Source organism: Schistocerca piceifrons, chromosome 9, assembly GCF_021461385.2.
Source record: "Schistocerca piceifrons isolate TAMUIC-IGC-003096 chromosome 9, iqSchPice1.1, whole genome shotgun sequence".
In the NCBI taxonomy this organism is placed as follows: Eukaryota; Metazoa; Arthropoda; class Insecta; order Orthoptera; family Acrididae; genus Schistocerca; species Schistocerca piceifrons.
The window spans coordinates 206,581,084-206,597,212 of record NC_060146.1 but is presented as its reverse complement, the minus strand read 5'-3'; the positions used below and the strand labels follow the sequence as shown (position 1 = coordinate 206,597,212).

General features: G+C 41.4%; 1 protein-coding gene across 1 annotated transcript in view; it reads right to left on the bottom strand.

Moving 5' to 3' along the window:
- LOC124717049 (diphthine--ammonia ligase) overlaps positions 1–16,129 on the bottom strand; it is a 113,121-nt gene extending 96,992 nt beyond the window's left edge. The window contains exons 1-2 of the mRNA XM_047243723.1: positions 15,527–16,129; positions 1,354–1,538 (exon numbers count right to left, since the gene is read on the bottom strand). Of these exons, the coding sequence (XP_047099679.1) occupies positions 1,354–1,538; positions 15,527–15,641 (300 nt within the window). The 5' untranslated portion in view covers positions 15,642–16,129. The remainder of the gene's footprint in view (positions 1–1,353; positions 1,539–15,526) is intronic.

Below are 16,129 nucleotides of genomic sequence, written 5' to 3'. Positions count from 1 at the left end.
TTTATTACTAAATGCCTAAATTTGTCCTCTAGCCATTCCTGGTTAGCCATTTTGCACTTCCCATCAATCTCATATTTTTGATGTTTGCATTCCCTTTCATATGCTTCATTAGCTGCATTTTTAAATTTTCTCCTTTCATCAATTAAATTCAATAACTGTTGTAGTATCCAAGGATTTCTACTAGGTCTTGTCTTTTTACCTATTTGTCTTCTGCCTTCGTTATTTCATCTCTTAAAGCTACCCATTTGTCTTCCACTGTATTCCTTTCCCCTGTTCTAGTCAACTGTTGTCTAATGGTCCCTCTGAAACTCCCAACAACCTCTGGTTCTTTCAGTTTACCCAGGTCCCATCTCCTTAAATTGCTACATTTTTGCAGTTTCTTCAGTTTTAATCTACAGTTCATAACCAATAAATTGTGGTCAGAGTCCACATCTGCCTCTGGAAATGCCTTACAATTTAAAATATCGTTCCTAAATTTCTGTCTAACCATTATCAATCTGAAACCTTCTGGTGTCTACAGGCCTCTTCCACATATACAGCCTATTTTTTTATGATTCTTAAGTCAAGTGTTAGCTTTGATTAAAATATGCTCTGTGCAAAATTCTACCAGCTGGTTTCCTATTGAATTCTTTTCCCCCCAGTCCATATTCACCTACTATTTTTCCTTCTCTTGCTTTTTCTACTATAGAATTCCAGTCCCCCACATCACAATTAAATTTTCATCTCTTTTAAGTATCTGAATAATTTCTTTTACCTCATCATAAATTTCTTCAGTCTCTTCATCATCTGCATTGGCTTGGGCTTCATGTCAGTCTTGGCTATGATAACGTGTTCATTGTAAATAACGAACAAATTTACCACATCGTCACCCAGCAAAATGAGCACACATGCTGACTGGGTCCATAGAGTTGCAAGTTAAAAACTGTGATTCCTAAACTTCTTTTTTCATTTACATTGTACTCCACAAGCCACCTAATGGTGTGTGGCGGAGGATACCACCAACTGATCCCCCTCTTCCCTGTTCCACTGGCAAATGGTGCTTTGGAAGAGTGATTCTCATTAAGCCTCCGCATCAGCTCTAATTTATGAAATTTCTACTCATGGTCATTTTGTGAGATGTGTATGGGAAGAAGTAATACATTGTATGACTCTTCCTGGAAAGTGCTTGCTCGAACATGAACACAGGAAGCTGTGAAGGGTGCTGAAATTAGCTAGAATGCCATGCCTTGAAAATGAAGGACACAAAGGGCAGAAACACTAAATAGCAGTAACAGACAGGGGGAAACCAGGCACTTAATTCCACAACTAGGGTTATTCATTTGTATATCAAGCGGTTCAACTCATTAGGCGTACCTTGACTAAAGCCAGAAGTTCATGAAGATCTTCCACTTCATCACTGGGTGTGGGTGTGTACTGTGGCCCGCAGTTGATGGCGACACCGCTGATAGCTCTTCGGAAGAGAGGCAGGCCGACCGCCTCCGCAAACAGCTCCACCCCCTGGTGGCCCACACACTGGTACATGTAGCTGTCCAGCTCCTCTGCACACAAGGCAACAAACAAACCTTTCAGAGCCACCTCTTTCCAACTTCAAATGCTAGGCTTCCTGTAAACAGTGTATCAAGGTTCATAATTCGTACGGGGAAAAATATCTCAACAATGAAAACACTGCCACAGAAATATGAGCCACATCTGAAAAGGTGATTGGAACAATATGTAAGTGATGTGTGTAAATAATGCATACAGAGATACTTGTCAAGAAGTGCTGCGCATTATTGTTTTTCCCGTCTCAGGTTTTCTCAGCATGGTTGATTAATGGTGTACTTCTAGGTGTTCATTTGGTTCACATAGGTGTCTGTGCCTCAGTTTGAATATGATTTTCACATATGACAGCACACTTCTGCATAAAGATCTCATTAGAGTACATTGATAGCTGTACAAGCCAGCATCTTTGATAATGTTTATCTCTTCAAGGTAGATACATTCATCTGTCACACAAAATTAAGAAGAAACAGCTCAGTTGTTCAATTATTAAGAAATTCAACATCTCGCCGTCTAGGGTCAGTGGTGCCGAGAGCGCTTGTGTAGCCTTACTATAAATAAAATTTAAATTTCTATAATTTCATAATTGTCACTGATTTTATTACTTATTTAAAATCAGACTCTGAGAATCAACTTCGAAAAGATATTTCAGTGCCAGCTTACAGAGCACAGCGGCATCATTCCTGACCACAGGTGAAGTCACAGACGTGCAATATTTTGAATAGGTAATTTTTTTTTTATCAACTGGATGGCTCTGGAGATGAGGGCACAGTGGGTGCCAGAAGTTGAACACTCACTCAGTTATAAACAGTGATGTGAGACCAGCGAGTTCACTGTCTGGCTGGAGTACAGTCAGTGAGTACACATAACACCACAACTTGCAGCACCTGAAGATGATGACTGGATAGATATACAAGGGGGATTTGATAAATCCAGTAAAAGAGCAAAAGAAAAAAGTTTCTTTTGTAAACAACTCAGCTTACTTCTCAAGACAGTATTCTTTCAGAGATATACACCTGGTTCAGCAATCTACCAATATTTTCATTCAATCATAAAAAATAGGTTCTGTCAAACTCTGCAAAATACTCCTTGACTGCAACTATCACATCTTAGTTTGATGAAGCTTACTTCCAACAAGCCAAAGTTTCAAGTTAGGGAATAGGAAGGAGTCACTTGGGGCTAAGTCCAATGAATAGGGTGGCCCAGGAACCAACTCCAAGCCGAATTCATGTACTTTCACAACTGTTATCGGTGATGTGTGGGATGATGTATTCTCCTGGTGAAAGAGCATTTTTTTGCGTGCCAACCTTGTTCTTTTTTCCGCCAACACAAGTTTCAGACAGTCCAACAAAGAAACATAATAGGGTCCAGTTATGGTTCTGCCTTTTTCCAAGTAATCTGTGAGGATTATTCATTGAGAAACTCCCCCCCCCCCAAAAAAAAAAAAAAAATAAAAATAAAAGTGGCCATCACCTTCCCAGCTGACAAAATGGTCTTTGCCTCCTTTGGTGCACTTTCACCAGTTTTTGTCCATTGTTCTGATTGCCATTTTGACTCTGGTGTGTAATAATGGATCCATGTTTCATCAACAGTCACAAATTGTCACAAAAAGTCTTGCACACTGCGATTGAACATCTCCAGACACTGTGTAGAAATACTGGGCCAGATGCTCTTTTGGTCAACTGTGAGCATCATGGCACCCACATAGCACACTGCTTCTTCACAGCCAATTCTCCATCCAGGAATTATGCACTCACTCAGTTGAGATGCGTAGTCTCAGCAATTTCACAAATTTCTAATCTGTGTTCTTGGATTTCGTCAATGGTTTCCCTTGTAGGGAACTCACAAGTGAATAGCTGGCGAACGCTTCATCTTCAGTGCTTGTCTGACCTCATTTAAATTCATTAACCGCACAATACATGACATTCAATGATGATGCAGAGTCCATGTGAACTTCACCCAATTTTGTTTTGATCTGTGTGGCAGTCTAACCCCTCAAATGAAAATATTTAAGAACAGCATGAAACTCAGTTTTCTGCACTTTCAATTGCAGACACCACACTACCAATTCAGGCAGCTGTCAACAATGAACTATATGCCATATAGTAGTAGCAGTACCAGCAGCAGCAACTTCAGTAGCAGTTAATGTTGTTTATTATTTTTGTTGTATTCTTCATTCTGAAAACTGGTTTGACACAGCTCTCCACATTAACCTACCCTGTACAAACCTCTGCATCCCTCTACTGCAGCCTACAGCAATTTGAATCTGGTCACTGAACTCATGCCTAAGTTTCCCTCCACAATTTTTATCCCCCATATTTCCCTCCATTACCAAACTGTCTATTCCTTGACATCTCAGGAAGTGTCCTATCAACTGTAATGTAACAGCCTTGTATTTCTTATAGGAGCAGATGATACACCATCTTTAGTGAATTACTCGATACACTGTATCACTTATTACATTATCGTATATTTACAATTGGGTAAATTCCTTTCACATTTATTATTCGTTATGTAAAACTATGCAGAATTATTGAACCTGCTGTAATAATAACGAAGATGATTATACTATTTCATTTGCAACATTACGATAATTTGGAATTTCGTGTATGAACATTTCCATTTTGTTAAAACAAAAATTTGTAACCTAGGAATACAGTTTCTGTAAGAAATGTGCAAAATCATTAAATAGAATGTTCTATAAAAACACAGTGTAATTGTAAATAGTTCAGTAGATGATAATCTTGAACATGGTTTACAGGGTAGTTGGTTGTATCAACTAATGTAACTCAAGCACCTCTGCAAACATCACTAGCTAATCACTCTAGCAGAAATTTGCATAAATCAAAAGCATTTGTTCAAAATCAATATTTTATGAATCTTGTATAAAAAAAAGTAACTGTACGGCCAATTAGAACACAAACAGTGTCAAAAATTTTTCTTTGTTATTGTAAAACTAGCTAGAATTACAATGTTATCAGCAAACATCAAAGCTTTTATTTCTTCTTGCTGAACCTTAATTCTAGTTGGGTTGGGTTGGGTTGTTTGCGGAAGGAGACCAGACAGTGAGGTCATCGGTCTCATCGGATTAGGGAAGGATGGGGAAGGAAGTCGGCCGTGCCCTTTCAGAGGAACCATCCCGGCATTTGCCTGGAGTGATTTAGGAAAATCACGGAAAACCCAAATTAGGATGGCCGGACGCAGGATTGAACTGTCACCCTCCCGAATGCGAGTCCAGTGTCTAACCACTGCACCGAGCGAGGTGGCGCAGTGGTTAGCACACTGGACTCGCATTCGGGAGGGTGACAGTTCAATCCCGTCTCCAGCCATCCTGATTTAGGTTTTCCGTGATTTCCCTAAATCGTTTCAGGCAAATGCCGGGATGGTTATTTTGAAAGGGCACGGCCGATTTCCTTCCCAATCCTTCCCTGACCCGAGCTTGCGCTCCGTCTCTAATGACCTCGTTGTCGACGGGACGTTAAACACTAACCACCACCACCATCTAACCACTGCACCACCTCGTTCAGTTTAATTCTAGTTCAACATACTAATTGAATAATGTTGAGGATAGGCTACAATTCTATCTCGCTCCTTTCTCAGCCACTCCTTTCCTTTCATGTCTTTCGACTCCCTATAACTGCAGTTTGGTTTCTGTACAAGCTGTAAATAACCTTTTGTTCCACATAATGTCAAATACACTAAGCCAGAACAGGAACTAACCCAGATGAAACTTGAGATTGTTGAGGTTTGTTTCACAGGGCAATGGCATAGCACACAAACTTCAAGACTTGTTATAAATTGTGATGCATATGAACACAACATTCATTTAAAAGTATTGAATGCAATCTGTGAGCAAAAAATTTGTTTATGACTGTGACTGAATACTCAGAAAAGAAAGGAAACCATTAACATGGCTACAATCATATCAACAAGTACTGTGAGAGCAGAAGAGCAAAATCGTCAGATGTGGAAATAATTACATAGCAGGCTATTGCTAGGGAGTGATGTGGTGCCATTATTGTTCTCTCTCTCTCTCTCTCTCTCTCTCTCTCTCTCTCTCTCTCTCTCTCACACACACACACACACACACACACACACACACACACACACACACAGAGAGAGAGAGAGAGAGAGAGAGAGAGAGAGAGAGAGAGAGAGAGAACATTAACAAAACTGCAGGGACAGATTCCCAACTGGAAATGGAGGAAAAAAGGTCCTGTGTGTCTGGAAATGCATCATTGCCACAGTAGATGGTGCTGACAAATGAAAGTTTCTTTGACCACACACTGTGTGTTTCTCACGTGTTGCAATCTGTGTAAGTGACGCAGTGTACTGCAAGTAGCAGAATGATCCAGTATTCATGTCAGGAACATCTGAGATGCTGTTTCTGTAAAGCCAAGCAGATAGAAATGGCCAAGAGGCAGAATCCTGTCCTGCAAATCTGGTGTATGGAAAGTCCACTGCCTCCCAGCACATTTGTCTGTCTGAAGGGACCCATAATCACACGAACATCCAAAAAGGCCTTGAAATGTTGTGTGATTTGTAGGTATCTGAGAGGAAACTTGTTTTGGTATAACTGTGCTGCCTCTTGACAGTTTACAGCTGCTTGGAATACAGGAGCATTTTGCAGCTTAAAGTATGATGCCTCAGTCACACAGCTTCCAACGCACAAGGAACACAGGGCACGTGGTCAGAGGAACTTTCATTCGTCAGTGTCATCTACCGTGGCAACATGCATTTCTGGACACATATTCATAGCACCTTTTTCCCTCCATTTCCAGTCAGAAATCCATCCCTGCAGTTTGTCGGTTTTATTAATGTTCTGATTGGATAGCATCAGCAGAGCCACACAACTTTTCACAGATGATACTGTTGTATATAGGAAAGTCACAAAACCAGAAATTGAAACTGTATACAGGGAAACCTGCAGAGGACAGACAATTTATGCAGAGACTGGCGGCTGACATTCAACATAAGTACATTTCCACATCCGGCTTAAATATATTGTAATAACCATTTTATAGTGGAACAACCACATAATATCAGATGTAGAAAAAGCAGATGCCAGACAGATTCACTGGGAGAACTGTAAACAAATCCAATTCACCTTTGAAGGAGAGAGCACACAAAACATACATTTCACTCATTCTCGAGTACAGCTTCTCAGTCTGTCGCCTTACCAGGGAGGACAGAGGGAAGATCGAGAAACTTCAAAGAAGGGCGGTCAGAGGTTTCTTTAGTAAACGTGAGTGCATCACGGATATGGTCCTCAAACTCCACTGCTGTTAGAATTATGTGTGTGTGTTCCAAGCTGAGTCAGAGGACTTATTACTTCCTCTTACATACATCTTACAAAATTAGAAACAGGGCAAAATTGACACAAATTCAAGCTCATTTGGAAGGTTGCTGGCAGTTGTTCTGCACACACTATTCACAATGAAGCAGGAAAGGAGCTAAATGAGAGTGGAAGCAAAATGCCTTGTGGTGTACTGAAGCACATGTAAGCCAGCACAAGTGCTAGCAGAACAAGAAGAAGAAGAGTAGTGACTTGCTTTGAGAACAATATCAGAGGAAACGGGGATTAACAAGGCTAGTGTTTATTTATTTATTCATTCAGGGATCACCCTACAATGATGTTCAATTTGTCATCATACGCAATGAAAAATCCTATGGGTGTTTGCCTGCTCCCCTATCAGGCCCATCCCAGGTGGCCAATAGGAGGGGTTCGGTGGATTTGTCTGGAGGATTTGATGGAAAAAATACCTCTGAACAGCAACTTCGACAGAGAAGATAACCTCTGGTATGGTGCAGTTGGTGTAGGAGGCACCATATCTTTTCTGAGGGCTAATGAAGAGAGGAACCACTGCCTTCTGGCAAAGAGGGATTCCCAAATGCTGAGGGAGGAAACACTGGAAGACAATCCTCAGGCGTGTTAGGCTTACAAGGGCAGCAGAAGAGTAAAAGATATTACTGCTTTCAAAAAAAGAATGAGCCTCTCATTGAATGTAACTAATGACGGCACTTCTTGTACCCATGGTATGAATAATAGCTCTTTACAGCCTGAAGAAAATCCATACAATGCAAGAAGACCCATTGATAAAGGACGAAAAACTAGAACTCAACAAAAAGATAAAAACAAATTGTGAGTGGGAACATTAAATGTGGTAATCTTGACAAGAAAGAGTAAAGAGTATATGATGAAGAGGGGGAAGATTCCTATCCTCAGAATGAGTGCCAAATGGAAGGGAAGGAACTCATAATTGCTGAGCAGTGGGTACAAATTGTACTGGCACGGTCACAATAAAGGGGCGAAGAATATGGAGTGAACCTGGTGTTTTACAGAGATATTGACCCTATTACAGAGGTAAAGTTTATAAGTAAAAGGATAGTTAAAGTCGGAGTGAATACACTCCAAGCGTGTGCACCTCAGCAAGGGTGCAGTCAGAACAAAAAATTGAAATTCCTTCAAGAACTGGAAGATCAAGTAAGAGGGCATAACATAATGATAATTGGGAATTTGAATACTCAGCTTGGGATTGATATAATCCCTTTGGATATGGGGAAAAACGTTGAGGGCAAAGAAGTTCTAAATCTGTACGTATGGAATAAGCTTTTAGTAAAGAATACATTCTTTAAAAAAAATAAGGTAGTCATGAGATTACTAGATATGGCGGGGATGCCAAATCTAAGACGGTTATCAACTACATCTTAAAACAGACAAATTAATTGGAGAAAAAGTGAGGAACACCACAATTATACCAAGTGAGTGAGTGCATAGTGTTACAGGTTATTGGCAGCTAATCTGAATTATAAGATTAAAAGAGTGACTGCTGTACAAAGAATGCCTAACATAAGGAATGGAAGTTGAAAGAAGAAGAAAATAAGAGAAGTTTCTAAAAGTTAGTAGTACAAAAACTGTCAAGAGCTGAGACTGGTAGTGTGGATGAAGAACGGAACCTGTTCAGAACATCAATAGTCATTGGTGCTGGGCAAATGTGAGGCAAAACAAAAGGTAAAAGAAAAGAAAAAGAAACCAGTTGGTGGTACAATAGAGTAAAAGATGCGATTAAAGAACCCAACATAGCAAAGAAAAAAATGGAGACTGAAAAAAGAGATCAGAACCAAGGCACGGTGCCAGAAGATGAGCACAAGGTGACAGCACTGGAGCAGGAACACCGACAGAACAAACTCCAAGCAAAGGGAGTAGTGAAGGAAGAAAAGGAGAAGAGCTGGGAAATATTCAGCCAGAAACTAGAGGAACGCAGCAAGGGGAATCAAAAACTGCTATATGGGTTGCTGAAAAGTAAGAGAACTGACAGTGAAGATATAAAAGTGATTGAGACAGAAGATGGGGATATTATTACGGAGACAGAAGGCATTGGGAAAGTAATGAATTATTTCGAAACCTTACTGAGTAGAGAAAATGAACAAGAAAGTGGCACTGAAGCCACTGAAATAAAGGAAGAACAACATCCAATTTCTTGGACAGAAACTGAAAATACCAGAAAACAGATGAAAGGTGGGAAGATGGAAGGAGTAGATGAACTGACAGCAGATATGATTAAGGAAGCTGGAATCCAAGGAATATGACGGTTACATCAGTGTTAGACCAGAATTTACATCTTTGAATCCAAATATTCTGAAAAATTACAGAAAGAGCAGATAATATGGTAATCTTTTACTTTTGAATCACAAACAAGCATAATAAAAAGACTGATACACATGTGAGCTTTCAGTTAAAGGCCTTCTTTTGAAGTAGACAACAGGAGGAGGAGGAGATTAGTGTTTAACGTCCCGTCGACAATGAGGTCATTAGAGACGCAGCGCAAGCTCGGGTGAGGGAAGGATGGGGAAGGAAATCAGCCGTGCCCTTTCAAAGGAACCATCCCGGCATTTGCCTGAAGCGATTTAGGGAAATCACAGAAAACCTAAATCAGGATGGCCGGAGACGGGATTGAACCGTCGTCCTCCTGAATGCGAGTCCAGTGTGCTAGACACTGCACCACCTCGCTCGGTAAAGTAGGCAACACACTCACATTCATGCAAGCACAACTCACACACACAACAACTGTCTAGCAACTGAGGCCAGACTGCGAGCAACTGCGCACTATGGCAGAAGTATGTGCCAGAATGAAACATTCTGGAAACATACCCCAGGCTGTGGTTAAGCCACATCTCCGCAGTATCCTGTCTTCCCCTAGTGCTAGTCCTGCACGTTTTGCAGGAGAACTTCGGTGAAGTTTGGAAGGTAGGAGACGAGGTACTGGCGGAAGTAAAATTGTGAGGACGGTTCGTGAGTCGTACTCGTGTAGCTCAGTCACTAGAACATTTGCCCATGAAAGGCAAAGGTCCCGAGTTCGAGTCTCGGTCTGGCACACAGTTTCAATCTGCCAGGAAGTTTCAGAAGCAATGTGGGTGGTGGAGGTGAGGAGGAGGTTGGAGCAGGGAAGGGGAGGGGTAACAGGTTAGGGGTGGGGGACAATAAAGTGCTGCTTGTGGGAGCACGCACGGGTGTGATGTGGACAGGATCGGCAGTCAGGTAGCCCTGCCTTCAATGGGATAGTGATGCTCGATTCCGGACTGGAGTATTTGGCGGTGGGAGGACGTACGGGACAGTGATATGAGCCACGAGGCAAGTGGTTGGGAGCAGAGATGGAGTACAATGGGCAAGGATATTGTGTAGGTTCGGTGGCCAGTGGAATACCACTGCGGGAAGGATGGGAAGGATAGTGGGTAAGATATTCCTCATCTCAGGGCACGATGAGAGGTAGTTGAAACCATAGTGGAGATTGTGTTTTAGTTGTTCTAGTCCTGAGTGGTATTGAGTCAAGAGGGGAATGCTCCTCTGTGGCCGGACAGTGGGGCTTCGAGAGTGGTGAGTGACTGGAGAGAGAAGGCACGGGAGATCTGTTTGTGTACAATGCTAGGAGGGTAATTTCGATCTGCCGCCAGTGAGACCCTCGGTGTATTTCCAGAAAAACTGCTCATCACTACAGATGCGACAGCACTGGGTGGCAGTGCTATACGGAAAGAGCTTCTCAGTACGGAACGGGTGGCAGCTGTCAAAGTGGAGTTATGGCTGGTGGTTGGCAGCTTTGAAATAGAATAAGGTAGTGATGAAGCCATTTTTGAGGTGGAGGTCGACATCGAGGTAGGTGGTTTGTTGGGTTTAAGGGGACCAGGTGAAGCAAATGGGAGGTAAGGTATTGAAGCTTGTAGCACTGTAATGGACCTAGGTACCAGATCTATCACATATTCTCCCACCACCACCTACTCCAGTCTCGTACCAAGCATCACCTATCCCATTAATGGCATCTGTGAATGCAGTCATGTGATCTACAGGCTAAGCTGCAACTGCTGTGCTGCATTACATGTGGGCACGAGAACAAACAAGCTGTCTGTCCGCACGAATGGCCACCGACACTGCCACCAAGCTACAGTTGGACCACCCACTCACCGAGTATGCTGCCCAACACAATGTTCTTCACTCGGATGACTGTTTCACAGCTTGTGCCATCTGGATCCTTCCTACCAACACCAGCTTTTCTTGCAATATATCCTACATTCCCATACCCCCAGGTTCCATCCTTTGTTAGTTCCTGTCCTTCACCCCCCCCCCCCCCCCCATCCTCTTTTCTGCTCCCACTCTAGCACTACACAGCCTTCTGCTTCACCAACCCGCACACAGTTTTCTTTTCCCCTCCTCTACTTCTCTTTCTCTCCTTTTCAAATCCAACCCCCCCCCCCTCCTCCTCCTGATTGCACCTAGCTCTGCCCTACCCTGCCTTCGCCATGTCCCTGCGTGCTCCCACAAGCAGCGCTTCACTGTCCTCCTCCACACCTTCTCCTTAGCCCCACCATCCAGATTGCTCCCTTCATCATTCACAGTTGCTTGCAGTCTGGCTTCAGTGGCCAGAGACTGTGGTCATGTTTGTGTGAGTTGTGCTTCTCTCTCTCTCTCTCTCTCTCTCTCTCTCTCTCTCTCTCTCTCTGTGTGTGTGTGTGTGTGTGTGTGTGTGTGTGTGTGTGTGTGGGGGGGGGGGGGGGGGGGGCGCGCGCGCGTGTGCGTGCGCACGCACGCGTGTTTAGCAGTCTGTTGTTGTGCCTGTCTGACTCGACGTCTCCTCTATACGGTGAGAAGCAATTGATCATTTTCATAATATTATCATTATTACCTCCTGAATTTTCTGCTGCTTAATCTTGTACTTAAAATTAAATATGTGAGGACTCCCAATTCCTGTCTGATATCTACTAGCAGCTTAATTTTTGCACCAAAATTAAAATGCCACTTTAACCTAGACAGGGATGCATAGGCTATTTGGAAATTACATTTACCTGCAGTAAATTTGAGTTTGTGAGAGGTGTAGAGATCACCATAAATTCACTCTTACTATATCAGCTATAAACACCATTAGCAAAGTAACAAATTCACACCTAAAGTCCCCGAAGGGACTTCTGCAAGATGTTCAGTTATCACCCTCACATAATATTCTTAGCACACCACTTCTGTAGAACCATTTTTCTGGACTTGTATGCCAGAAGATTGTGTCATAGGACAGTAATTAGGAAAGCCTGCAAAATTTGCTAATTACCCTGTCTGCAAGTCAACATATTCAGAGTCCAAAGCAGGCTAAACTGAGCTTTTTGGTTAACTTATTCTAGTGTCGAGACCATCCCAACAACCCTGGACAGTCATGAACTCCATACAAGGAACCTCCTACACCACACACCCATTGACCTCTGTTTCCATGGCCTGTAAATCATTTTTATTTGTATGCACTTGCATAATGTGTTTTTTTTTTTCGCAAGACTGTGGATCAAGGTGTTGGCTGTGGACCCTTTATCAATTTACTTCTGCCATCTGCAAGACATTACAGTTTTTGAAGATTCCTCCAACATCCCATGTAAATTATTTATACAGACCAAGAACAGGAGTGAGACAAGAAAAGTACCTTTCAGTATAGAATACTTAATATTTCTTTAATCTGATTCCTGTCATATCATTTGCTAATGTGGCTATATGTTTTCCATTGTTAAGATATGACAACATCCATTCAAGGGTACTAGTTTAAGACCACACCAATTTTACTCCCTGAGTAGAATTTTATGATCTAAGCAACCAAAGCCATTGAGAGAATCACAGAAAATGCCAACGAGGTAATCTCTCGTTTAGTTCTACCAAAATGTAGTTTATGAGATTGTGTATTGTCTTCTCAGTAGTGAAGCATATACATAATGTAAACTGAGCTGCCATTAAGATGTTATTCTTACTAATATGGTGCTGTTTTCTGTTACAAGCTACTTTCTCCAAAATTTTTATAAAATATGAAGAATGTAGAAGGCCTCAGAGCTAAAGGGCAGTTGCTTATCTCCTGTTTTATATATTGGTGTCATTACTGCATACTTTAGTCTTTCCGGGAATACACCTTCACTCACTGACTGCTTGTGGAGGTAATTCAAGGGTGACACTACATCATCAGTGCACGATTTTATGTTTTTTGGCTGTGACACCATTTTTACCACATTTTAGTGACCTAATGGTTTTTGTGATCTCTCTAACTGAGGTGCACAACTGATGTCTGGTGGAGGAGTATGCACTGTCTAAGTAAAATTATTGAATCTGGTGTGTGGTTTTTTTTTTTTTTTTGAGCTTGAATTTCTCTTTTTGATTACATGTCTGAGGAATTCTGCAATACTGCTTGCAGCACATATTCTTGATTGTGCTAGTCCTCTGCAAAGATATTTTGATTCCACATGTTCATCACCTTGTTTCTTGGCTTCCACAGTAAAAGACCATGACTGTTGTAAAGGAAAACTAGATTCATATGTAATAAGAACATCTTTAGGAAAGAATTAACTTTCTAATCTAGTGTTTGTCCTTTACAAATTTCTTCCAATGTTTCATACAGTACATTCTTGCCGAATAGTGTAACTGAATCAGCATTTGTAATTCTGTAAAATTTTACTTTTCCTATCTTGGTTAAGTCATCACCGTCTTCAGCCCTGAGACAGGTTTGATGCAGCTCTCCATGCTACTCTATCCTGTGCAAGCTTCTTCATCTCCCAGTACTTACTGCAACATCCATCCTTCTGAATCTGCTTAGTGTATTCATTTCTTGGTCTCCCTCTACGATTTTTACCCTCCACGCTGCCCTCCAATGCTAAATTTGTGATCCCTTGATGCTTCAGAACATGTCCTACCAACCGGTCCCTTCTTCTTGTCAAGTTGTGCCACAAACTCCTCTTCTCCCCAATTCTATTCAATACCTTCTCATTAGATATGTGATCTACCCATCTAATCTTCATCATTCTTCTGTAGCAGCACATTTCGAAAGCTTCTATTCTCTTCTTGTCCAAAGTATTTATCGTCCATGTTTCACTTCCATACATGGCTACATTCCATACAAATACTTTCAGAAACGACTTCCTGACACTTAAATCTACACTCGCTGTTAACAAATTTCTCTTCTTCAGAAACGCTTTCCTTGCCATTGCTAGTCTACATTTTAAATCCTCTCTACTTTGACCATTATCAATTATTTTGCTCCCCAAATAGCAAAACTCCTTTACTACTTTAAGTGTCTCATTTCCTAATCTAATTCCCTCAGCATCACCCGACTTAATTCGACTACATTCCATTATCCTTGTTTTGATTTTGTTGATGTTCATCTTATATCCTCCTTTCAAGACACTGTTTAATGCAATTTAAAATATTTCCAGTCAGAGCCCTATGTATGCCTACTGTCAGAGTGGCTCTCTCATATGCTTCCACATATATTACTGAAAAACAGCACTCAAATGGCTGCTCAATGCAGTAATCATTGAGGTCTATGGCCTGGGACTTTACTCCACTTTTTGTGTGTATAGTCACTCCCCCTTTCCTCAGATATGCCTACAGTAATGTGATACAAACTTTTATCCAAGTGCATCTGTTCAATTTTGACTTCTAGGTGATATTTTGTTATGCAGAGCACATCTGTAGAAATCTCTCTTGAGTTTTTCAGTGTCCTGTATTCGTATGAGAGGCTGAGTTTTCTTACTAATCCATCAACTTGTGTTTCCATGGAAAACTCCAAATGTGTTATGAAAGCTGCCATTTTATTTAATTTTTTTATTTATTTTTTGGTCAATTTATTGCTGTGTCGGCGTCTTCATTTATCCCAAAAAGACCTAGTGAAAACATTGGAAGTCAACAGGACTTGATACTGTTCTGGTCACACTCAATCCTCCTCGAAACTAGGCATGCAAGCAACCTCTTACTGGAAACATTCAGATGTAGCCACCATGTGTAATGCAACTGGGTGAGTGTCTACACATCAGTCATATCCCCATGTGATCGCCCCCAGCTGTTGAGGAATTACTGAAGCTCTGGCAGAAACACTTCTGCTGATTTCAAGTAACATACTTCAGAGATGTCAATGTCAAACTTCATAGGGGAGTCCAAGTGTCCACAGGTTGTAGTTAGTATTTCTAGGTACTTCCAAGAGTTGTTCACAAGAAATTACTGGACAAAAGTTGTTATCAGCATGGCATGTTTTTTTTGTGGTGATGGCCTTATATCCAAATGAGAAATTGCCTCAGAATATTATCCTGCATGACCATACTTAACAGAAGCATACAAACTAAGCTAGCCTACCTGGATTGGGGAAAAGAGAGAAATGACATGGCTACATTTGAACGTGAGAGTGAGGGGGTAAAAAGAAAAAAGTCAGTAACAAAAACTATATTTTCTTTGCTTACTGACTGTTTTGTTATTACTGACACATCATGTAGAAGTTTCATCTATTCTAACAGTTCATCACCCGAGTTATGAATTATCAAGCTCGCATCGTCAGCAGAGGGTACTTTTTGTGCTTTATTGATACACGAGTAAACATTTACTTATATTTAACAAGGGCAGGGCAGAAGTCAATGCGAAACATAGGTTAGAATCGTAGGTAAAAGGAGAGTAAAAATCCCACTGGAATAGTGCATTGGTAACACAAACCTTTGTTTTCTGGATAAAGATTCGCAAGGGCCACAACTTCATGTCCTGCGGCCACACATTGTAGCATGTTATAGCAACTGTCCTTTCCGCCACTTATTAGAGCGACGACCTTCATCTTTGTGCGACGAAGGTAGTACGATATAATGTAGGAAACACTGAGATCACCTCTAATCAAGAACTAGTGTCACCAAATGATGTTTGTTTACGACGCAAGGCACAAGGAGCTGTAGACACTAGAGCAAAGTCTTTACACCACATGACTAAAAATAGAGGGCTTCCTTATCATCGCCGGTTAAGTGTCAAGTCACGGATAAAAACTAAAAACAGATGCCGTGCAAAAAGCAACAGTACAATTTTCACAATACAATGGTGCGAAATGGCATACTAACAGTCGATTTCTCACGTAGTATCTAATTTAGGACAGTATTTACTTCCACCGCAAGTATTATTATTGAAGCCTGGTACGCCTGATGTGCGACGCTGTTTATGTACTTAGGTAACACTGACAAGTAGCATGTTGCTTTCTTTCCGAATGAAAAGTTTCCCTAAGCCTTTTTCTAAACGCTCCCTGGCAGTAAACAGACTGTGCGTCATCCGCTACGC